General features: G+C 42.9%; 5 protein-coding genes and 1 non-coding gene across 16 annotated transcripts in view; all 6 read left to right on the forward strand.

Moving 5' to 3' along the window:
- The first annotated feature begins 4,352 nt into the window (after nt 1–4,352).
- LOC121986415 (scarecrow-like protein 23) lies at nt 4,353–5,858 on the forward strand. The gene has a single exon (XM_042540359.1). It carries the CDS (start codon nt 4,444–4,446, stop codon nt 5,752–5,754), a length of 1,311 nt encoding a protein of 436 aa, XP_042396293.1. The 5' UTR covers nt 4,353–4,443; the 3' UTR covers nt 5,755–5,858.
- A 160-nt stretch (nt 5,859–6,018) lies between these two features.
- On the forward strand, nt 6,019–12,846 carry LOC121986416 (protein trichome birefringence-like 13). Of its 3 annotated transcripts, XM_042540361.1 has the most exons (8): nt 6,019–6,561; nt 6,663–6,840; nt 8,029–8,169; nt 9,585–9,705; nt 11,230–11,364; nt 11,436–11,763; nt 11,960–12,212; nt 12,282–12,846. In XM_042540361.1, exons 1-6 carry the CDS (start codon nt 6,147–6,149, stop codon nt 11,691–11,693), a joined length of 1,248 nt encoding a protein of 415 aa, XP_042396295.1. In that variant the 5' UTR covers nt 6,019–6,146; the 3' UTR covers nt 11,694–11,763; nt 11,960–12,212; nt 12,282–12,846. The 3 variants fall into 3 exon arrangements, with proteins under 3 accessions (XP_042396295.1, XP_042396294.1, XP_042396296.1); XM_042540360.1 differs by having other exon boundaries at nt 11,436–12,212; XM_042540362.1 differs by having other exon boundaries at nt 6,336–6,561; nt 6,658–6,840; nt 11,436–12,212.
- Nucleotides 12,583–15,702, forward strand: LOC121986414 (CSC1-like protein ERD4). The gene is made up of 6 exons (XM_042540358.1): nt 12,583–13,158; nt 13,277–13,425; nt 13,560–13,835; nt 13,903–14,747; nt 14,835–15,090; nt 15,160–15,702. The coding sequence occupies exons 1-6, from the start codon at nt 12,888–12,890 to the stop codon at nt 15,538–15,540; spliced, it is 2,178 nt and encodes a 725-aa protein (XP_042396292.1). The 5' UTR covers nt 12,583–12,887; the 3' UTR covers nt 15,541–15,702.
- Nucleotides 15,703–15,829: 127 nt separating this feature from the next.
- On the forward strand, nt 15,830–17,835 carry LOC121986418. The gene is made up of 4 exons (XM_042540363.1): nt 15,830–16,134; nt 16,546–16,627; nt 16,711–17,079; nt 17,144–17,835. Exons 1-4 carry the CDS (start codon nt 15,995–15,997, stop codon nt 17,723–17,725), a joined length of 1,173 nt encoding a protein of 390 aa, XP_042396297.1. The 5' UTR covers nt 15,830–15,994; the 3' UTR covers nt 17,726–17,835.
- Nucleotides 17,836–20,921: 3,086 nt separating this feature from the next.
- TRNAQ-CUG lies at nt 20,922–20,993 on the forward strand. The gene has a single exon. It is a non-coding gene; the product is annotated as a tRNA-Gln (tRNA).
- A 1,237-nt stretch (nt 20,994–22,230) lies between these two features.
- The window catches only part of LOC121986419 (B3 domain-containing protein Os07g0563300-like), a 28,836-nt gene continuing 26,374 nt past the window's right edge, over nt 22,231–24,692 (forward strand). For 4 of the 9 annotated variants that reach the window (XR_006113399.1, XR_006113401.1, XR_006113407.1 and 1 more), the window contains exons 1-3: nt 22,231–22,654; nt 23,086–23,166; nt 23,270–23,407. The gene's annotated coding sequence lies outside the window, so the exon portion shown is untranslated. Of the gene's footprint in view, nt 22,771–23,085; nt 23,167–23,269; nt 23,408–24,692 lie in introns of all 9 variants that reach the window. The other 5 variants (XR_006113402.1, XR_006113403.1, XR_006113406.1 and 2 more) reach the window with 5 other exon arrangements.

Consider the following 24,692-nt stretch of genomic DNA (forward strand, 5'->3'; position numbering starts at 1 on the left):
GACCGATCAGGAGTCTCCCAGACCGATCAGGTTGGAGCCTGATCGGTCCAGGCCCTAGCCGTTGCGACACAACGGCTAGTTTATGTGTCTTCTTCTTCGCAGATTCATCTCCAATCTTTCACCAGCTTCTCTACAGCGCTCTCAAAGCTCAGATCGCCAGTTCTTGAAGGATCTTGGAAGTTTTCCGAGTCAAGAGGCGGATCAAAGCAAGAAAGGAAACTAGGGTTAGGGTTTTGCACTCATTGTAAGCTTGTAAGCTTGTATTTCTTGTATCCCTTTCCTCTCTTCTTGTATTGAGTCTTGTAGGGCTTCTCCGCCTTTGGTAGTTACCATAAAGGAGAGTTTTATTAGTGGAGGGTGTGTGTGTTGGTGTGGATCCTTGGACTAGTCACCTCTTGTGAGGTGGATACCAAGTAAACCAACCGTGTTAGCGTTGTGTGATTTGTTTCTGTATTTTCTGCTGCCATATCTTTGAAGAAACAAGCAACGCCGAACACTGGGCACGCGATGAGCTATTCACCCCCCCTCTAGCTACTTTTGGTCCTAACAAGTGTTATCAGAGCAAGGTCGCTCTCCACCGGAATCATCGCCGGAAGGGGCAAACAAAACAAGCAAAGCTAGAGGGTGAAGAAGTTGAAGTAAATTCATCAAAAGTCAAAGATTTCAAGAAGCTCAACTTCAAGATGCAATTCCAAGATGGACTTGGATTTGACACAAAGGTGGCTCCACCATACACATCCACAAGCTTCGATTCTTGGAAATCAAGAATCGAAAATTTTCTTATGATGGAGATAGAGCAATGATTGCTCTAATGGAAGGCTTCAAAGCTCCAACAAACTCAAAGGGCAAGCTTCTCAAGAAAAGCAAATGGAGCTCAGAGCAAGTCCAAAGGTGCGAGGCCAATGACAAAGTGACCAACCTTTTGGTAAATTTATTGCCAAGCACCATCCTTTGCAAAATTGGAGAATTTGAAGATGCAAATGATTTATGGAGTAAATTGGCCAAGCTTCATGAAGAGATCCCCTCCACTGTACAAAAGCAAGAAGTATTCAGAGAGGGTGACTCTTTGGAGCAAGACCAAGAGGAGGACTCCGAGGTTGAGAGATGCTCAACCTCCGAAGAAGAAGTCTAAGAAGAAGCTTCATCTTCAAGGGAGTGCAATAAAGAGAACAAGGAGGGAGCATACTCCTTGTTCCATGTACAAGATGATGAAGCCTCCACCTCTAGGATTGAGGGGGAGTGTAGATCAATGAACTCGGAGCAAGAAGAGGCCTCCACATCCGGGTCAAGTGAAGAAGAAGAAGATGGTGCCACCTCCAAAATTCAAGAAATATCAAATGGAGGAGCAAGTGCCATCCCTACACAAGAAGGTATAAATGTTTCAATTAAAAATAAAAAACATATAATATGTTTTGAGTGTAGGGAAAGTGGGCACTATAAGAGCAAGTGTCCCAACTTGGCCAAGAAGAAGGGTCAAGTGACACAAAAGGCAAGGAGAAGCCCAAGGAGACCACCCCCGAGACAAAGAAGAGCAAGGAACACATTGTGTGCTTCTTGTGTCAACAAAAAGGGCATTACCGAAGTCGATGCCCCAAGGGGAAGAAGATGGTAAAGGCTCAAGGAGGCACTAGTCAAGGGGGAGCCTTCAAGGTAAAGAAGAAGGTAACATTTATTGAGCCTACCCCTTTACGTTATGGTAAAAAGCATGATAGTTCTAATTTTTATCATTTTAATGCAATTTACCATAAGAATAGAAAGCATGAGGGCATTAAGGAAAAGCATGTCGCCCTACATGCCCAGACTACCCAACCTAAGGTTAGGAAGGTAGATAGACATTTGGGCAAGAACACTAAGGAAAATAGATACAAGCCCAAGAATAAAAATGCTCATGGATCAAATGAAAAATCAAATACTAAGGACTTAGTGAGGGAAAATCAAGTCTTGAGGTCAAGACTTGATAAATTAGACTTGAGAGACGAGAAGCCGGAGCGGAAGGCTGCTCGAGAAGACCGGAAGTTGGGTTCGGGTGAGCCCTTTTCCGGATGGCAGAGATCACCCAAGCGAGCGGATCCGGAGGAGAAGAACCAGATCGAGGCGGGACTGAACTAGAGAAGAGGTCCCGGACGAAAAAGTCAACGCTGTTGACTTTGGGCTCCGGGGCGCCCGGAACCCTTCCGGGCGCCCGGACCTTGATTTTGACCAGGATCGCGATTTACGTGATCTGAACGTTGGGGGATAAAGTTTTATTCCCCCAGGGCGCCCGGAACCCTTCCAGGCGCCCCGACCAAGGTTATAAATATAGCCTTGGTTCAGAAGTTTTTCAATGAACTAAAACTTGTAATTTCAAACACTTGTGCGCTTCAGTTCTAGTTTAGCTTCTGTTTTCTGCATTACATTGTTGTACGAGGCTTCTCCGTCTGAAGGAGTTTTTAGTGAGCTTAATATTCCTTGGATTAACAACCACATCGGTTGTAACCAAGTAAACCTTTCGTGCCTCGCTTTTTCTTTATGCTTTTAATTTATCAGCTTACGTTATATATGCAAGTGTCAGTTTAAAGAGTTCGAGGAGGGTTTGTCTTTTTGTGTTTGCAGGATATCCAACCCCCTTCTAGCCGGCCGCAACGGTCCTACAATACGAAGCTTCTCTGTCTGCCTTCGGAAAGTTTCCAAGAAGGAGAGTGTTCATAGTGGATGTAACTACTGGTGTGTCTATTATTAGTCATTTCAAGGAGATAAATACCAAATAAAATCAAATGTGTTAGCGTTTTGGTGTGCTTTGCTTTAAGTTCTCTACAAATCAAAAACGAAGAAGCGAAGTGAACTATTCATCCCCTCTTACTCTCACGGTCCTAAAAGTGATTGGTATGGTTCCACATAAGTTTTCCACTAACCACTCAGATAAATCAGCAAGTGCTCGCGGAGGCCCATCTACGCGACTAGCATTCTTAGATTTATTATTTCACTAAATGAAAATCCCTATAATGTATCATAGTTGAGTTTCAAATCTTAGATATCTGATTAATCGCTTAAAATTTTTAACTGTGGCACTGTTTCCCCTCATTAAAATGATAAAGTAATTTTAATCAACATAGGAGTTTTGATTAAAATCACTTAAAATAGTTTTGCTGTATGAGTTTTGGTTAAAATTAATATATTAGTGTTGGATTAAAGGTATTTTTTAAGTGAAAAATTAAGATAGGTCATGTTTTTAATATTTTAAATGTTGAATGCTCCTTTGATAATAATAAAAAAACTAAAAGATATTTTTTAATTTTTGCCTAATAAATTAAATACACAACTAACAGATATTTTTATAGTTTATTCAATAATTGAACAAAAAACAAGGCAATATGATTGTGAGATTTATAAAGTATCTTATTTTATATTGAATTATATGATTTTATTCAAACAAAGAGACAAACACCTTTTACTGAGTTTATCCAAAGTTCCAAACCATCCTTAATCCATACAAAAAGTTAAAAATAAAAGGGGGAAATAAAATCAAAATTAAGGACAAGAAACAAAGAATGGACAATCAATCATTCAGCCAATTATAGAGGTGGTTTGGAAAAAGAAGAAGACATTTCAATGATTGAAATAATAATAATAATTTTAATATTTAAAGATGTCTTATTATTTTTAGTAATTTTTTGTTTTTTAATATGAATCTAAATTTAATCCGGATGATATTTTTTTTACTATTCTCTAGAGAGTCTCTGAAATCATTATATTATATGATTTTATTTTATAGTTTTATTGAATTTAGGTCCATAAAAATAGTTCTTTCAATAATACTTTTTTTTTATTATGTTCTTTTAATATAAATATGTAAACGTTATCGTTAACTCTAAATTCACGCCCCAAAACGGTCTCAATCCGATATTCAACAGGCCCCACGTGGGAAATTATTTATACTACTTTATAGGGATATATCATTAACGATATATATAAATGACTGTCATAAAAAACCGCTACTAACTGATTTGATACCGTAACAGCATCTCCTTCCTGTCTTCATCTTCTTCTTTCATGTTTTTCTATGAACTTCTTCTTTCATGTTTTTATATGAAGATGTCCCCACGGACTGGATCAGCTGATAAGTTGTCTGGTTGTTTGCTCAAATGGCCAAAGGTCGAGGATCGTCAGTTGCACGTGGGAATAATATTCCTGGTCTGCTGGTCAAAAACTCCTAAGACCCCAGTCAACTTTCCAGCCCAGTACTCACCGTGATTTACTCCCTCTGAAATCCTGGAGGGCCCAGGCTCAGGGGGCCGTTAGGATGACGATTCCACCTTTTTGCTCAAATGTTTTTCTATGAAGATAACTGCTATGAAGTCTTTCATTCCGCTACCATCTCCAAACCGTGCCGTTTTGTTGCCCCCGATTCTTCGCAGCCAACGCCGTCGCCCCTCCCTCGATGACGCCGCCGCCTCCTCCCTCCTCATGAAACTCAAGCGCCCCAACCGCGACCCCTCCTCCTCCACCGCCCCCTCCGATCTCGACGACGACGGCGCCCCCAAGAAGCGCCGCCAGCAGCCGCAAGCCGATCCTCCCGCCGCCGCAGCCGAGGACTCGGTCGCGGACTGCAGCAGCCTCGACGAGGAATCCCGCGGCCTCCGCCTCCTCGGCCTCCTCCTCCGCTGCGCGGAGGCGGTCGCCGCCGACCGGCTCTCCGAGGCCCACGACCTCCTCCCCGAGATCTCGGAGCTCGCCTCCCCCTTCGGCTCTTCCCCCCAGCGCGTCGCTGCCTACTTCGCGGACGCTCTCCGCGCCCGCATCATCAGTTCCGTTCTCGGCGTTTACTCCCCGCTCGCTGCCGCCGTTACCCATCGCCGCATCTCACACGCCTTCAACTACTACAACGCCATCTCTCCCCTAGTCAAGTTCTCCCACTTCACGGCCAACCAGGCCATCTTCGAGGCCCTCGACGGCGAGGATCGAGTACATGTCATCGACCTCGACATTATGCAGGGTCTCCAGTGGCCGGGGCTCTTCCACATCCTCGCGTCCCGATCCGCGGTCAAGCTCCGTTCGCTTCGCCTCACCGGCGTCGGATCCTCCATCGAGCTTCTCGAGGCCACCGGCCGCCGCCTCTCCGATTTCGCCGAGGCGCTTGGCCTTCCTTTCGAATTCCGCCCCATGGAGGGCAAGATCGGCAAACTCGCGGATCCATCCGCCCTGCTCGCCCCGCGCCACCACCGCGAGGCCACCGTCGTCCACTGGATGCACCACTGCCTATACGACGTGACCGGCTCCGACGCCGCCACGGTGCGCCTCCTCAAGGAGCTTCGCCCCAAACTCATCACCATCATCGAGCAGGACCTCTGCCACGGCGGCGGCGGCTTCCTCGGCCGCTTCGTGGAGGCGCTGCATTACTACTCTGCCCGCTTCGATGCCCTCATCGACGGAGCCTCCCCGGAGAGCGCCGAGCGACACTCTGTCGAGCGCCAGCTCCTCGCGGTCGAGATTCGCAACATCGTGGCGGTGGGCGGCCCGAATCGGACCGGGGAGGTCAAGGTGGAGCGGTGGGGAGACGAGCTTACCAAAATCGGCTTCCGGCGCGTGTCGTTGGCCGGCAACCCCGCTGCCCAGGCCAACCTCCTCCTCGGCATGCATCCATGGAAAGGCTACACCCTCGTCGAGGAGAACGGCTGCTTGAAGCTGGGCTGGAAGGACCTCTCCTTACTCATCGCCTCCGCCTGGAAGCCGGCCGACCACCACAAAGAACCCGAGAAACCTCAACACATCCCATAAAAGGTTGCCTTTGCCCCTCGAAAATCCTTCCATCTAACCCGAGTCCAACTCAAGATCAAGAACAAATACCATGAACAAAACATAAAATTTCATGTTTAATCTGATCGTTCTGTACAAAAAGAATGCTAAAAATTGCTCCTTTCTCTTCGGTAGAAGATGGAGAAGCTGAAGCAAATGTGCGTTGCTATCAAGCAAAAAACTGCTTACTGTCACTGCTTCTTCTACTTCGTTCCAGAGCCCAATTTTTATTATTATTTATTATTATTATTATTATTATTTTAAAAATGATTTAAATAAATAAAATGGATTTAAAGAATTAAAAATTAATTTCCAAATAATAATTATTTCTCTATTTTCACACCGAATGGAGCGGACACTTTGCGCCACCATCGATGGCCGCCAGAGGCACGACAAAGAGAGCATCGGCCGTCGCTGCTCCGCCTTCCTGCTCTTGCTTCGCCCGTTTCGTCTTCCTTGCTTCCTTCCTCCTACTCGTCGCTCTTGTCTATTCCGCCGCGAGGCCCTCCATCATTCCCCGCTACGATGACCGCCTCAAGGACCCTCCGGCGAGGCGCGGGGACCGCCGCACCTGCAACTACTCGGACGGATCTTGGATCCCGGAACCGGAGACCGTCCCCTCCCGCTACGACCACACCTGCAAGGAGATCTTCAAGGGCTGGAACTGCCTCGGGAACAGGAAGATCAACGGCCGAGATCTACTGCGATGGCGGTGGCAGCCCTCCCGCTGTCATCTCCCCCGTCTCGATCCTCTACGTTTCCTCCATCGCTTCAGGGACTCCAACATAGGTTTGCGTTGTTCGGACGCCGATCTCGATTTTATCGTCTCAAAATCTTTTTTGTTTTCCTTTTCAAAACGGTTGTGTTTGTGGTTGGATTCATTAGTGCAGGGTTTGTGGGCGATTCGTTGAACAGAAACATGTTCGCGTCGCTTGTCTGCATGCTGAGATCGGCGAGCGGCGAGGTGAGGAAATGGCGTCCAGCTGGGGCTGATCGCGGCTTCACTTTTCTGAACTATAACCTGACAATTGCGTACCATCGGACTAATCTTTTGGTGCAGTATGGTAGGTGAGTAATAGTTGTTCACCGGCAAATTGGTATTTAGGAATTTGTATTGCAACGTTAAACTAGTGTGCCTGCACATTGCAGCGCAAAAATCCTAATTTTGATTTTCTATCTTACTGCTTGTTTGGAAATTCATACCTTGCCTTCCTACATTTCTTTCTTAAGTTAAAATATTTCTCTTGTCTGTATGCTCTATGGTGATGATATTTATGCTCACAATCATAGCTAAACAAGTCTCGCAAAAGCCTAGTTACTGTGTTGGAAAAGTGTTGGTTACGCCAGCTAAAGTGAATAAGGATAAACAACAAGTCTTATTTCCAATGGAACTGTTCTGCTAGAACAAAAAAATCATATTAGCTAGATGCTTGGAATGAAGGAATGAATGCAAACTTTTGAGTATTTAGGGGGCTTTTGTTTCTCGTAAAAGCTTTCCGTTGATACCAAAGCATCTTGACTAAAAATTTCACTGGGTAAGTAATTTGCCCTGACTAGTTCAGAAGAATTCTATGATGAACTTGATTCCAGTTCATACTTCTACTTTGGTCAGATATCAGTAGGATAACAAGCACTACTGAAATATTTTTGGTGCCAAATCAGATAGCAGATCAACTAGTGTTGATAAAAAACCTTTTTGGAATTTCAAGAAGAATGGTCTTTGAAGTGCCAAATCAGATTTTGTCAAGGCATCAAATAGAAAAGTTTTCTTTCTCAGTTTCTCAGTTGGTGCTAAGAAGAGTTCTTCCATTCCTCATCAGAGAAAAGGAGCCATGGGTCACTCTTACTCTGAATAATTACCCCAATAACCCAGTTTCCATCTTGCAACCCTTATTGACTTTCAGAAGCCTCCTGGTGTAGTTATTCCTTTGATGGCTAATGCTCTGGAGTAAAAAAAAAAAAAAAAATTAGCTGAATGTGCTTTATGATGAAATAGTTTCTACGTTTTTGGTTAAGAAAAATTTGGAGTTTGCATTAACTCTGTTGGAGCCTAATATAGGACATTCAACCTTGCCTACTACATTGGCTAAATGATAATGGTTGGACCAATTTCATGGGTTCTACAGGATAAGTTTTACAGTGTTAAGGAATAAACAATTACTAATTGATATGATTATTTCTTTCTCCATGCATCTATCAATGTGCACATAATATGCAGATTCCTAAAGAAAATTGGTTTCTGTATCATGTCTTCAGGTGGTCAGCAAGTGATCTTGGAGGACCCTTGGAGTTGCGTGGATACAAACAAGGTTACAGGGTGGATGTTGATGTTCCAGAACGATCCTGGGCAGAGGCACCTGGCTTCCATCATATTCTAATATTTAATACAGGTCACTGGTAATGGTGATTCCCAGCGCTACATTGTTAGTCTTACATTTAGAAACTGTGCTAACATTAAAGATAGGAAAATATGTAAGCTATATTGATGCAAAGAAAGTAGACCAAATTTAAATAAACATATATAGTAATATACACTGATTCAGAGGTTTGAAATACAATTAGTTTATTTTTGAACATTTAATCTATTTCACCTAAGTTTAGCTAGATCACATTACCATAGTCTCATCCCATTATTTCATACGTTCAAAGAATAATAAAAGGTTCTATATTCTCATACTCTCATCTCTCTCGTCATCGGACCACCAACTGAGTCACACAACTCATGCTTCATCACATACACGAGTACAACTCACAATTACTACCAAGTTCCATTTGAAAATTTATGGCATGAAATACTAGTCATATGCATGTATTTTTTCTTTTAAACTTTATCTTACAATTAGTTTGCAGCTCTATAACTCTAGTAAAGACATTTCAGGAAATCTGAAATAAAGTTTTCAATAATAAAGATAGATAAGCATCATTATGAAATTAACTGTGTAAAACATTACATACTGCATTGAAATTCTTAATCCAAATTTTTATGTTATTTCCATTGAAATTGTTTCTTTTTATAACAATATTTGGGATTTACATATCAATATTTGAGGAGATGTTTATTCTTTTGGTCTAATTAATTTACAATTTGGGAGTTTTTCTTATTGTTTGAATCTTGATAGATGGGGGTGTCAATAGGTCATGTGTGAGTCGGGCATGCCAGGGTCTTATGGGACTTGCTTCTTTGTGTCAAGCCAAATTCGACATAGAAAAATGGGTCATTGCTTTAGAGAACTCGTTTATCCAATACATTGGCCTAACACGGGCCTTGGCCTGAGCGACTTGTGCTCATGCATAGTTAGGTCCCTATTGAAAATAATAAAAACAATAAAACCAATAAAAATATAAATAAAAAATAAAATAAATTCTATTAGAACTATTAGATCTTTCCCCGGGATCCCGCATGGCGAGAGCTTCGTGCACTGGGCTGCCCTTTTTAGAACTAATATTTCTTTAAAAAATTTATTGAAATCATTCTTATCAATAATTAATATGAAAATAACAATTGAAATTGATTGATAGGCTTTGTCGGGCATAGCCTGTTTCAAGTCCACAGGTTGTGACCTCTACATCCAACATCGCATGACCTATATGCTTATGAACGTACAGGACACAACCCATAACATGTGGTACCAGGCCATGCCATGGGCGGACTGACCTATTTAACATACATACAAGTTGTTTTTGATTTTGAATTTGTTTGTTCTTGTAATTAAGTGCAGATGTGAAATATCATTCAAATATATGGATATAACAACTATTCATCATATTTAAATTCTAATTACGAAATAAAATCATAATCTGTTAACTTTCAGGTGGTGGGCCCCATCAAAGTTTGATCCAGTTCAATCACCGATGCTCTTTTTTGAAAATGGATTGCCAGTTTTACCTCCAGTGACTCCAGAAATTGGCTTCAGTTTGGCTCTGAGACATATGGTATAACAATAAATGATTCGACATGCTTCCTGAATTTGCAGTATATGATTTGTTCGCATGTGTTGAAGTCATTAGATGGTTAAAATGAATCCTTTTATACCTTAAAATACCACTTGAAAGTGCTCAAAGTGTGCCAAGAACTTTTGTTATTGTTTTATGTAAATGATTGTTTGGTTATGTATCTTATGTGCAAATCTAATTACTCTCCTCAGTGTCCAAGTTCAGTGATGATTTGGTTTGCCATTGAACATTTAAGTCTAACATTAACTTGTTTGCATTCTTAAAAATAAAGTTATTACAGATTTACATGTTTGTGCACATACGTCTTAAAATGAAATATTCATGTCATAACAAAATATATTCTCATTTGTTTAACTGGAATGAATTTCATATCCTTGCAATTTTCTCCCCTCAATCATTTTCTTAAGTTTTCCCTTCTAGTTGCCGGATCCAACTGACTCTTTTGTTGTTTTAGCTGCAGATTTGACTTTGCAATGTGGACCTAAATGTGGAATAATTTTGTGCCAAACTAAGTAGTTTAAGTTATATGAACCAGTGCTTTGATTCGGTAGGTCCAAACTCCTCATTAGGAACTTGGATTAAGTGGCTTAAGATTGAGAGGGGACTAGTGCCAAAGTGAACTAAATCAATAGGCACCAAAGTCCCATAGTCGTGGTTCTACTGGGGTACACAAAATACATTTCATGTGAGGAACTAAGTCGATGGGGACCTTTTATGTAACACTGGGCTTTTGAGTCTATGAATAATCAATCAGTGGGGATCACAAAGCTAGGTTTGTAGAAGGATACAACACATCACTAGAAATGCTCATATAAGGCTGAGTTTCATAACATACAATGAGTTGTATTGTATCATGCTATGTTACTGAGACTTGGATTTGAGTATCAGCTGGTTAGATTGCATTTGGCATGGCTTGGAGTGCCTACATGGAGTGTTAGTGTTCGAGTGTTGGAATCTGACATGGGTATTGAGGGATAGATGAAACGCCCAAGTTATCAGAAGTAGCATGTTTGGCCTAAGAAATTCTGTAAGAATTCCCTCCTATATCTACATTTACAATAATGTGCTAATGGTGCACTTTCAAGACACAATGAGAAGTAGCAATTATGCCATATCCTTTATTTGATCTTTTAGGATGGAAGTTTTCTTACCTCCATTTTGATTGTGAGGTACATGTTAAGATTTTTGACAGGAACAATTGGATTACACCTGAATATGTTTGTTCCATTTATTGGGTACGAGTTGACTCACCCCACTTAGTGGGATAAAGATTTGGTTGTTGTTGTTTGGTATGAATCGAGAAGAATTGACATTTTTTTCCCAACGCATCTACATAAGTTAAATAAAATGGCAAGCATTAGAGTAGTCTTTTGCAGAACAGCTCCTATAATGAATGTAGTTTGAATATTATGGAATGCAATGTTGTGCATAGATTTACCCTAATTATCTATCTCATTCCTTCTGTATTCAATTTGTGCATGATTTGCCTTCTTGTAACAACAGATATTGTATGTGGAGAGACGAACAACTATGGATACAATGAAATTCTTCCGGACACAATCTCCAAGGCATTTCGAAGGAGGTGATTGGAACCTAGGTGGTTCATGTCGACGAACTCAACCTTTGTTGCCACACGAGGTGAGTTTTCTCATCCGCAAATAAGACCGTTTTACAGTTCCTCCTTTGAAATTATGTTACGACCTGTGAAGGTGGAAGAGCTGTTTTCGACAAAGAATGCAACAAATGCAGAGGTGCGAGTGATAAACAGGCACCTTTATGAGGTCCTCCATGGAACAAGCTTCCACATATTGGACATTACTCGCATGAGCGAGCTCAGAGCCGATGCTCATCCTTCGACTACCGGAGGGAAAATGCACGAAGATTGTATGCATTGGTGCTTACCAGGTTTAACAGACACTTGGAATGATGCATTCATTGCTACTCTGGAAGATCAATTGGAAAACTAATTTTGTTTGTCCATTAAAAGGCGGCATGTTTGTTTACTTGTTCTTTGAGCACTAGCAATATTTTGTTCAGGTATGAGAAACAACAATTCCTAATTGAGTTTGATAGCTTGCGGCGTTCAACTATATGCCGAACTCTTTTATTAGCGTTGATAAAGTTGATATGTTGCTATAACATAATGTTGATGAAATATTCAATTTTTTTTTATGAATAAAAAATTATTAAAATTGGAAGCTAAATCTAGGGGAAAAAATTTGCCATGTTGCAGGGAAGAAAACGATGGCGATATGCCTTTCAAGAAAACGACGCACAGCCACCCGCGTAACTCACGCGCGGACCACACGACATCCGGGTACGAAATGGGGTCGTCGTTCGCGGGGCCGGGAGGGTTCCGCGGGACAGATCCTCTCGCCGACCGTTGCAATCTCGGCTGCCCGAACGGTCAGTGCAGATGTGTCGGCAGCCACACGATGCCGACGCGTGCCCTCCGGCGGATACGCCATTGGATCCGTTAGATTACGGTTAGATTGGAATAAAATTACCACACTGCCCCCTCCTCTCTTCGCCTTCTGAAGCTTTGTTACGTGCAGTAAACAGAGAGCGAAGCTGTTCGTGAGGCGACGTCGAGGACATGGCGTGGCCCTCCCTGCTCATTACTTTTGTCACATGATTGGTTTGTCTAGATGTCGAAGTTCTCTACTGAGATGATTGCACTTAGTCATCCAACACAAAAGGGCCAAGGCAACAAAAGAGAAGGCAGTTATTATTATGATTATTATTCTTCACAAGGCTAAAATTGGCTTTAGAAATTATACTGGGAACCCTTTTCACCGTGGAAGAAGAAGCTACACTTCGAATCACGTCAACGTCTCTCCCAGCTCACGTCCTCATTGATGGTGGCATTGCTCCCAGAAGAAAGAGTGTAGCCCAAGTGTCGATAAAAGGCACATCGACCTGCGAAAAGAAACCATCTCCTTTCTTCTGCTACAGAGATAGGAATTTCCTGCGCAGTGTGCAAAGGAAAAGAATAGAAAAGGAAAGAAAGAAGAAGGCAACGGCCGCTTTTAAGCGCCTTTATTCCGTGAAAGGCGAGATCTTTAAGAGAAGTAACGGATAGATAGCATAGCAGCACATCTGCAACAGAGGAGGGAAGAGGAAGAGGAAGAGGAAGAGGAAGTGGAAGGAGAGCAGAAGCCATGGATTTTAGCTCGTTCGTGACGTCCCTCGCGACTTCCTTCGTCATCTTCTTGGTGCTGATGTTGATCTTCAACTGGCTGCAGAGGAGGCCCGGCAACGCCGTCATCTACTATCCCAGCCGCATCCTCCGGGGTTTGGACCCTCTGGAAGGGCGGAAAGCGACGAGGAACCCCTTCGCGTGGATCAGGGAGGCCGTGAGCGCCTCCGAGGCCGACGTCATCGCCGCCGCCGGCGTTGACGCCGCCGTCTACCTCGTCTTCCTCTGCTCCGGTACGGCCTACATGTGTTTCAATGCTAAAGACTAAACCTTTGACATGTTTTAGATTCTTCATCATCTTTTTAGTCAATTAAGAATTCTTACAAGCAATTTCTGCATTTATTCACGCAGTATTAGCAATTCTGGTCCTCTCTGGAATTGTTCTGCTGCCAGTTCTTCTTCCAGTGGCCGCCACTGTCCTTACTCGGCCATCTTCCTCAGATAGCAATAGCGAGGAAGGCTTCGAAAACCTCGACAAGTTAACCATGGGGCATGTCCATGTAAGTAAATGACAAACAACAACAATTCAGTCTCCACCATGTAGAATTAATTTATCTTTCGCGATAAGTATCGTATCATGTTTAGGCTCATGGAAGAGTTTTAGGCCTCAATTTTTTGTTCTTGATTGTATCAGAAGGGAAGTCCGAGGTTATGGGCATTTTTACTTGGAGTATATTGGGTTTCTTTTGCAACATACTATGTTCTATGGAAAGCATATCGACATGTCTCGAATCTGAGAGCTGGAGCAAAATCAAGTGAAGAAGTAAGGCCTGAAGAGTTCGCCATATTGGTGAGGGACATACCGGCGACCGCCTCCGGTCAGTCTATTAAGGATCAAGTGGAATCATACTTCAGATCACTTCACCCTGAAACATTTCACAAATCCATGGTTGTCACAGACAACACAGAGGTAGATTCATCTACTTATGCATAGATAGCTACGGTTCGATTCGTCACGTAACAATTCTTTCTTTCAGGCTAACAAAATTTGGGCAGAGATAGAAGGCTACAAGAAGAAACTTGCTCGAGCAGAAGCAGTGTATGCGGAGTCGAAAACTACAGGCAAACCAGATGGCATAAGGCCTACAAACAGACTAGGCTTTCTTGGTCTAGCCGGCGAAAAAGTCGACACAATTGAACACTGCAATCAGAAATTAAAGGAATTGGTACCTAAATTAGAGGCTGAGCAAAGTATCACCCTAAGGGAGAAACAACAACAGGCAGCCATTGTCTTCTTCAACAGCAAGACTGCTGCTGCTTCTGCTGCTCAGACAATTCACTCTCAGAACGTCGATACATGGACGGTAATGGAAGCTCCCGAGCCACGACAGTTAATATGGACTAACTTGCCGAAGAAGTTCTATGAGAGACAGATAAGAGCTTCTGCCATTTACGGCTTAGTCTTCCTCACCGTAGTCTTCTACATGATCCCCATTACATTTGTCTCTGGTTTCACAACTGTGGAAAATTTGAAGAAGTATCTGTCCTTTACGAAGAAGATTGTGGATCAGCCAGAGATCAGAACTGTCTTGGAGGCTTACCTGCCTCAGCTTGCACTCATTGTATTCTTAGCTCTGTTGCCGGGTTTTCTTATGTTTCTATCGAAACAGGAAGGAATCCCCTCCGAGAGCCATGCGGCGCGAGCTGCCTCTGGGAAATACTTCTACTTCATAGTTTTCAATGTCTTCCTTGGAGTAACAATTGGTGGTGCATTGATTGATTCACTGAAGACTATTGTTAATCACCCTTCAGAGATTGTCACACTGCTCGGCGCGAGTCTGCCTAAAAGTGCCACTTTCTTCCTCACCTTTGTCGCTCTCAAGTATGATCCTCCCCTCCTGTTCTCCAATTTCTTATACAAATTGATAGCTAGCTATTGAATGATACATTGTGCTCAATTGGATCTCAGATTCTTCGTCGGCTATGGACTTGAGCTATCGCGCATCGTTCCTCTAATTATCTTTCATATCAAGAGGAGATTTCTTTGCAAAACTGAAGCTGAGGTTAGAGAGGCTTGGGCTCCTGGTGACTTTGGCTACGCGACTAGGATTCCTGTCGACATACTTATCGTCACCATTGTTCTCTGTTACTCAGTAATAGCCCCTATAATCATTCCTTTCGGAGTCATGTACTTCGGCCTCGGCTGGCTCATCGCTCGTAATCAAGTGAGTTCTTAGTTTGTTCTTAACTAGAAAACAAAATCCTTAAATGATCATGGTAATCTTCTGATGCAGGCTCTTAAAGTTTATGTGCCGAGGTATGAGAGCTATGGTCGGATGTGGCCTCACATTCATTTACGAATTATCGCAGCTCTGATTGTGTATCAAGTCTCGACGTTTGGCTACATTGGCTTGAGGAAATTCGTATATGCTCCCTTCTTGATTCCCGCCATCGTGTTCTCTTTCATCTTTGCCTTTGTGTGTCGAAAGCGATTCTACCTTGCCTTCGCCCACACACCACTAGAGGTTGTTGCATCACAAGGGAAGAAGGAGGTCCCAAATATGGAAGCAATATACACAGCTTACATTCCACAATGCTTGGTAAACGATAAGTTTGAGGACAGCGACATGTTTGAAGATGCTCACTCGCAGTCACTGAGAACGACATCGTTCTGAAGTTGATCGTCCATTGCCTTACTGAATGCATCTGTTTGGTGTACATTCGATTGCATTGTGTTGTTTCCTGAATTCTGTTTATATAGCAGTTGCTGCTGATTTGGTAGTGTTTTAACTAAGACTTGTTGAAGAAGTGTTTTAAGCAAGAAAGTATTTAGAATCTGTTTATGCATCCCTCAAATTGGAGAATTAAACACACACAGAGAGACACACAAAACTCTTTTAAACCTAAAAAAAAATGACAATGACGAAGCAGGCGGCGGCGGCAGCAGCGCGCGCGCTCTCTCTCTTCCTATAAATATCTATCTTATACCACACGCATCTGGCAAAGAAATGCCGACCTTTTAATTCCTCCCCCGATCCCTCGTCCCAAACCCTAGCCCCTCGATCCTCCGCTCCGCTCCGCTCCGCTCCGCTCAATCTGATCGCTCACCCTGCTCCTCTCCTGCTCCCCATGTCGCCTTCCTCGCCGGCCGTCGCGAAGATCTGCTTCAACTCCCAATGCAAGGAGCCGCTGCAAGACCCGCCGCTCGCCAGGAGGAAAGGCTGGCGCCTGCGCTCCGGCGAGATCGCCGAGCTCTGCGACCGATGCTCGTACGCTCTCTTCGCTTCGGGATTTCCACGCCGGAGTTATTCTCGTGCTGGATCTCCGATGCTCGGTCGTCTTTGATTTGCTTTCGGTTCATGGATTTTTTGAGGGTCTTACTGGAATCAAGGCGGCGGCTGCTCCGCCCTTCTTTTTCTCGTCGGAGTCGTTTGCTTGAGTTCGTGTTTCTGCCTTTTATTAGTTGGCACTTGTGGTGTCAGTGGTTTTGGGACAGTGTTTTTTCCCCCAAAATTTCTATCGTAAACGCGGAAATCACTTTGCTTTCAGCTTTCATCGATCTCTTCGGATTTGCCAAGTTTTTTGACCTTTTTTTTTCTTTTCACGCGTAACTGGCTTTCTGTCGGGATATTGAGTATTGGGATGTTTGTAACTGTACAATGTCTTTTGTTTGCTTTCAGCTGCACTTTCGAGCAGGGTAATTTCTGTGAAACGTATCACTCCGACGATGGGGGTTGGAGGAACTGCGAAGCGTGCGGCAAGGTTTGAAATTAAGTTGAATGTTTTGTCTCTCAGTAATTAGGCTACTATTGGATCCGCTCAGGAGCTGGACCTTTTTTCCCCAGCGAGTGCACTGTGGATGCATCGTCTCAATCACTGCTTATGTGCTTCTTGATGCTGATGGCGTTCACTGTGCTGCATGTGCAACGAAGCCTTCTGCCCCTGTGAGTAGGGAAAAGGAAGATCTTCCGACGAAAGATGCCTTTCCTGGGCAAAAACGTTCAAAGACCTCTGCTGCAACCGCGAATTCGCCTCATCCATCGCCGATCATCTTGACTCTACCCTCTGCCCAGGACGAGGTTGTCTCGACGGCCACTTCTTCCCCTGCTGACCCGATATTATTGGAGGGTCGTCTAGCAGATGCTTGGGCGGATGCAAGGAACCAACTCAGCGAGCTCTCTTTAGTGCGCAAATACTCTTATCAACAAATCAAAGTAAGGCGATTTACTTGATTGTAGTTCATTTTCGTTGAATACTAAACTAATGCTTATTTTTCAGCATTGGGCGATGAGTATGAGTGTGGCTCAACACTTATCTACCTTGCCAAAGTCAGCTGTCTCCAGTGCTTCTGAACAGATGAAGGCGGTGGATAGTCAATTTCAAGAAACTCAAAGACTGGCCAAAGGCGAACTTGAGAAAGCATCCAAGTTGAAGACCGCCCTAGATATTTCTAAAGCGAAACTCCAGTTTGAAATGACTATCCGGGCGAACATGGAAATGGAGCTAGACGAGCAAATTGCAAAGAGTTCACATTTGTCCGCTCAGCTGCAGCTAGACTCCCTACGCTCGGACCTAGCAACTATCCTAATTGAATTAATAGCTGTTCAGGCGGAGTTGGCCGTATATCGAGCGGAGGAGGATGAATGCTTTGAGACGTGGAAGGAAGACCTTTTCAAAACACGGGAATTTAACGTACTCCTTGCCCGCTGCATCACCATAGTCATTCTCCTGGGAGCGAAGGGTACAGTGGAACTATTGAAAGAAGGTGGATTTTTAAATGCTGATCCTCCTGCCAATTGTTTGGATCTCAAGAGGATACTTAGTAGTTATCCATCTGACCTGTTTCACGACTTCCTATAATCTGTCTTAGTTTCTTAGTGACCTACTGTAAGTTAAACTCTAGGTTCTTGTTAAAATTGTCAAAAGGGTTTTGACTTTAAAATTTGATTGCTTACTAACTTGTATTTTTCCTTAGCGTGTGTATACTAACCTAAAAATAACGTATGTCCAATCGTTCGGATGTAAATCAATGAATAATTAGAGAGATGAATCCCCTTTAGGTTTACATAACGTAGAGATCATCCGAACTTTAATACCGGTCCGAATGTAACATATATAATTTATTCATATAACTATAACAACTTTTGTGACTGGTCAGGATCATTTGGTAGGACTGTTTGAGTTTATCTCTGCTCGGAATTAAGATGGTTCGAGATTAAACTCGTTCGAGCTTATTTTTATCTGGAGTTGAACTTGTTCGACCTTTAACTTTTAGGATAGAACGGACTATCGCTTGTACTATTCATTATGGTCGAAGTGTTTAGAATCGGTCGAAATTGTGCCTATCTGATATTAACTTCGCTCTGTCTTCAAAACCACTCTTGGTAAGTACACGGTCGCTTGGGGATAAGTGACTGTTAAATTATTTATCTATTGTAGGTTTCTTATTAGTGTCACGTGGGCGCATGATTTCGTGGTTGAGAGATTCAGGATTTGATTTTCGAGGTGTCATTATCTGGGGTTAACATCCCGACCATGCGCTTTCAGTTGTGTATCTGTATTTACTTTCCTCCGTATCCATAGGACCGGCTCTAGAGGGCTGCTGATGTGGCAGTTCCACATTTTTTTTTATTAGTGACACGTAATGTACACGTTTTACCGTACTTATCGTTTCATCTAATCATCAGATGACTCATGATGGATCTTGCTTTTTTACCACTATAATCCGTTGACTTCATTTAAAAAACATCTTGAAGGATCTTTATAAAGATTCCGATTCTACAGAAAGAACCCTAAGGATTGACTATCTTCTTCTCATTTGTTATTCCTTCTTTTCTTTTATTTTAAGCGGTCTTTTCCCTAAAATAGTTGAGGCATCCGAGTGATATACACAATGTTTCTTCAACTTCATCCTTATAGAGGCATACAACCTTGCCATCAACTACGGACTTCCCTCATATGTAGTCATCCCCATCGACGAAGATCGTCCCTATCTTCCTCCTTGAGAAAGCGTCGCTATCTTTAGGGAACAGGTCATAGTCAGATTTCGCTTCCCCTTTCATCCCTTCTTTATCGCCGTCAGTTAATATTTTAGCCTTCCACTTCGCCAACTTCTTCCCCAATCCCTTTGCATTTTATCGCCGTTAGTTAATATTTTAGCCTTCTACTTCGCCAATTTCTTCCCCAATCCATTCACATCTTAAGCGGTGTCATCATGGTCGTTCACTTGTTCAATCTTCCTTTATCTCCTCGCATATTCCATTGTTATTTCTATCCCCGACAAGTAGCTTCAGGCCTATTTTGCTTTTAGGCTCGCCCCAAGGTAATTTTATTTAATCGGATCCTAGCTCAGGATGAATGGAGAGATAAGTATTTCTTCATCCACCTTCTAACTTCTCTACCTTGTCCCACATCTTGGTAGCAAGATCTTCTCCTTGTCCTTGATTTAGGCAACATTCGCATAGACCCAGCTCTTTGTGTAGCTCTAGTGAGACTAAAAGGTTTGAAATTTAGCCTACTTGAGCTGACAATAGAAGACCTATTGTATATATTTGGGCTTATTTCCATTGACCTCGGACTAAGCGCTACCTTTGGTAAGGGAAAGTTTCTATCTTTCTTTTAGTTACCTGCCATAAAAATTCCTAATGTTTAGTTATTTTTACAACCGAGGTCATCTCCTCAGCTATCCTCTTCAAGAACTCTCAACTAACAAGAGAGGTTTTAAACCAGAAAGGGGAGAGTCTATTAAAGGAGCGTCAACTCGAACGGGCTTTGCCTCCGCCGGCCTACTCCCTCCGACAAAAGTTGATAGCTATAAGCTATTGAATGATACATTGTGCCTCTGCCTCTTGTTCTTCAATTTCTTATACAAATTGATAGCTATTGAATGATACATTGTGCTCGTTTGGATCTCAGATTCTTCATTGGCTATGGACTAGAATTATCGCGTATCGTTCCTCTGATTATCTTTCATATCATTGAGTACGACATCGTTCTGAAATTAATCATCCATTCCCTGACTAAATGAATCTGTTTGGTGTACATTCGATGGCATTGTGTTTCCTGAATTCTGTTTATATAGCTGTTGTTGCTGATTTGGTGATGTTTGAGACTTGTCGAAGAGGTGTTTAAGAAACTATTTAGAATATGTTTGTGTTGATGCCACATGCTTTCAATGAAGTCCTTTGTATTGCTCATTTCGTGTCTATGAACTTGCCAAGAAGGAAGGTGAGAGCTCTGGTATGCTAGCAACACGCAGATGTTACTGATTTGTTGTATCAACTTTTGTATCATGCTGAAGAAGGCCATCAAGAACTGTCTAATGTCTATGCTTAGCAATGAGTCTTCTCGATAATCTCAACTTCCAACCAGCAGTTTTGTATCAAAGCTTGTTCGATATGCTGCAAGTTTTCAAAATTAAAGTTGTCCTCTTGATGTCTCATAAACTGATTCTTTTACTATCACGGCAAACTGATCTTGCTGAAAGAACAAATTCCCAGATTAAATAAACAAGTTTTGAAGATTAAATAAACTTTAAGTTCTCGTCTCTAGAAAACTTAAACACCTCTCAAATTGGAGAATTAAACACATACAGACATACAAATTAAACCTAAAAACAATGATAACTATAACTTCTTGTTGGCACTAATATGAATACATACAAACACACATTGTAGTTTTACAAGTGAAATATATTTACATAGCATCAAAAGGACAGTTCCGTACATGAAATTCCTGTCAATATGGAATTCTAAGAAAAAGTCAGATCACATTAAATCTATCATACGAAATCTTAAAGCTATTTCTACAAGTAGAATATGAGACTATAAGTCATAGGACATCAACTTTTTTTACATATCATCTCAATCGAAAAAGGCTATTAGGCAAAAGCAATTTCTAAAATAGTAGTGGAAAAGCTGTTAACCAAAAGCATAAAGCAACTTCAGCCTTAAGAAAGTGTTTTCCAACGGTCATAATATGTTTACTCGTTCATCATCGTTAAGTATCTTCACATAAATCATATATATTATTATAAATCCAACAAACTAGCACCAACGGTCCCATGGTCTAGTGGTGAGGACATTGGACTCTGAATCCAGTAACCCGAGTTCAAATCTCGGTGGGACCTTTTTTTTCTTTGTTACAGATTTATATTTTCCATTAAAACTTCACCATTAATATTCTACTTTTTTTTTTCATTTAATTATCTGTTTTCACGAGTTTTTTGTTACCTTTTTTTTTCTGTTTTTTTCTCTGTTTTAAGATTAAATTTTACTGTCCGCATGTTGAAAATTGAGTCGTCAGCCTGATTCATCCAGGTCACCGAATCACGATTCCAGCTGAATCCTGTCCAGTCCGACTCAAGTCAAAATTTGTCAACTCTATCCCGACCAACAAAAGATTCACTCTCGCTGTTCGGCTCCAAACAACAGATCCCATGCCCAAGGCGTGGGGGAGAAGGCGTCACTCGACAACGTGACGTCGGCGGTGGGACCATCCTCCATGCGAGTATTCAACGTGGTCGGCAGTAGCCTCCACGGACTGAATCAGCTGGAAGGGTGTCTAACGCTTGCAATAGAAATTCAGGGGTCGAACGTTATCGGTTACATACGGGCGTAAAACCTCGGTCTGCTGTGTTTTAAATTTCACTTGACCCCCAGTTACCCCTCCTGCCCAGCTTAACCATAATTTACCCCTTCTGGATATCTGTGGGGCCGGACCCAGGGGACCGTTAAGGTGACGGTTCCACCTTTTGCAAGTTCGCCTGAGAAAGAACGAGATCGAGAACGAGTACATGAAATCCATCGACGCCGCGATAGATTTCGATCGAATTCCACGCAGAATCACGTGCACGTTCGTTTCACGAGCGCGGGGACGAGATCCGCCGTCCGATCGTCAGCTTAGCGGGGCTCATCCATCGGCATGTGGGGATTGCACCGGAGACCAGCGTGCGTGCGGGCGGGCGGGCAGGCGGACGGTGAGAAGCGCCGCTGCTCTCCACGATAGGTTCGGCGAAGGTGAGGCGACAGCGAGTGTGTCTATTGCATACCAATAGAATGAATAAAAAGGGCCTCTTTTGGTCCAGAATTTTCTGAACTAGAGGATAGACCGATATTCTACCCATCCACCCACGCAGAGAAGCGCATAATAAAACCAACCACCCTCCTGCGGGCTATCTTCACCCGCAGAAAATAAGCCTCCTTGCTCAATTTTTCATAATAATCCTCCTACTTCTTCTAACTTAGGATAAATACCCCTTATTTACCTACCCAGCAGTATGGATAAAAAAATTAGATAAAATAGGGGGAAATTAAAAAAAGTCTCTCAATATATTCATCGAGTTACCGTTAAAGAATCTCACGGAAGGCAGGCAAGCCGAGGTCGGAGGACGGAGGAATCCCATGCGAGGGAGGCAGCCACCGCGATTCGATACGGCGAGGCAGCAACGACGAAGTAGCAGCCTATCTCTCTCTCCTTGTAAATAGCTAGCTATTCCACACGCATCTTGCAAAGAAACCCCACCTTTTTATTCCTTCCCTGATCCCTCTCCCAAACCCTCGCCCCTCTCCATGTTTCCGAATTCGATCTCCTCCCCGCCGGCCGTCTCGATTTGATCGCTCGCCCCGCTCGTCTCCCTCTCCCCATGTTGCCTTCCTCGCTGGCGGCGGCCGTCGCGAAGATCTGCTTCAACTTCCAATGCAAGGAGCCGTTGCCCGACCTGTCGCCCGCCAGGAGGAAGAGCTGGCGCCTACTCTCCGGCGAGATCGCCGAGCTCTGCGACCGATGCTCGTACGCCCTTTTCGCTTCGGGCTTTCCACGCCGGAGTGATTCTCGGACTGGATCTCCGATGCTTGGTCGTCTTTGATTTGCTTTGGGTTCCTGGATTTTTTGAGGGTCTTACTAAGGTGGCTGCTGCTACGCCCTTCTTTTTCGCGTCGGATTCGGTGGTGGTTTGAATTCGTGCTTCCTACATTTTAGTTGGAACCGTTGGTTGATCGTGCTTGTGGTGTCAGTGGTTTTGGGACAGTGTTTTTCCCCCAAAATTTCTATCGGAAACGCGGAAATCACTTTGCTTTCTGCTTTCATAGATCTCTTTGGAGTTGCCAAGCTTTGACTCTCTTTTTATTTTATTTTTTTATTTTCACACGTAACTGGCTTTCTGTCGGGATATTGAGTATCGGGATGTTTGTAACTGTCCAATGTCTTTTGTTTGCTTTCAGTTGCACTTTCGAACAGGGAAATTTCTGTGAAACGTACCACTCCGAGGATGGGGGTTGGAGGAACTGCGAAGGTGCGGCAAGGTTTGAAATTAAGTTGAATGTTTTGTCTCTCAGTAATTAGGCTACTACTATTGGATCCGCTCAGGAGTGTTCATTCTCAAGAGTGTTTTTTGTTGATCCGTAGAACATACTATCTGATTTAGCTGGATTTTTTTCCCCCCAGCGAGTGCACTGTGGATGTATCGTCTCGGTCACTGCTTATGTGCTTCTTGATGCTGGTGGCGTTGACTGTGTTGCATGTGCTACGAAGCCTTCTGCCATGGTGAGTGAGGAAAAATAAGTCATTTCTGTTTCCTATTCATCTTATGCAGCTTGCCTATTGCTTCAACGGTGAAATTTCCAATTTGCAATGAGTATGATCCCTAAAATACTTTGGGATATATGATTAAGTAGTTTTCTGGTTGAATACAGATATGTTTGAATTTTGACCATTTCAGCAAAATTATATTTTCATTTCATATGCACGCCATGCAAATTGAGAAGCTAATTTAGAAATTTTGTTTTTGGTTTGGGATGCTTATTTATCTGTGTAAATCATTGGTTGTGATTAGAAATGCACTTGAGGGTTCTGTTTAATGAGACATTGCCTTACATAATTTATTCAGGTTATAGGAAAAATCTCAATGAAATGCTCAAGGATAGACACATAAATTCATGGTCCACCATTTCACTTTTTGTGGGTCCCATCATTTTATGTGTCTATTCTTGAGCATTTCATTGAGATTCTTTCCTTGAGCATATCATTTTTCTTTCATATCCTCATAATTTTTCTGGTCCTTTAACCTCAGTGTGGTACATAATTTAGTTATCAAGATATAAATCATGTGATCCTCTTCATAAATGCAATTATAGGCCACTAATGCCCTTATTAAGTACTAATCTCTGATTTGATTCTTAGTGTGCACTTCATGTTTTCTTAGGCTCCAAACCAGATGATTTCATCTCCTGTGCTTGTGTCCCCACTAGTAACTGAGAGGAGGGAAGTTGATGCTCTTTCTTTGTATATCTTTTGCATAAGTGTTTAATCAGATTGAACAAAGTCTAGAGTCGGCGATTCTTTTGGTCTCCCCTTCTTTGTGCTGAGCCGACAGTGTGGTGAGGAACACCTGCACTTCACACCATCAATATATTGGTGCAGGAGAGCGCGTGCTCGAATTTGAGGAATAATCCTCAGGGTCAGTTGACCCTGAGTATTCCCCTATCGTCAGGGATTGGTAATGTTTTGGCAGTTTGTCTTCTAGCACCATCTGAGAGAAAAGAGTGCTAATCTATTCTAGGGAGCTACAATATACAGGGGCTTTTCCCCTGCGCCCAGCTCGGACCGATGCTTCTCCGGAGGATTCTTGGTGTAATCCTTCTTGACCCATATGTTCACGAGCGTACGAAAGAGTGCGTGATAGCTTGGAACTGGTCAGTGAGACGCCGACGGCAAATGAGCTAGGCCTTCCTCCCTAGCTCTTCTCTCCCTCTGATGGATTGCTGTTGATGCGACAAGATTAGGTGGCGGCAGTGTACCACCTGTAGCCGCTTGTTGCTGCTGCTGCAAT

The sequence above is a fragment of the Zingiber officinale genome, chromosome 5B, assembly GCF_018446385.1.
Source record: "Zingiber officinale cultivar Zhangliang chromosome 5B, Zo_v1.1, whole genome shotgun sequence".
In the NCBI taxonomy this organism is placed as follows: Eukaryota; Viridiplantae; Streptophyta; class Magnoliopsida; order Zingiberales; family Zingiberaceae; genus Zingiber; species Zingiber officinale.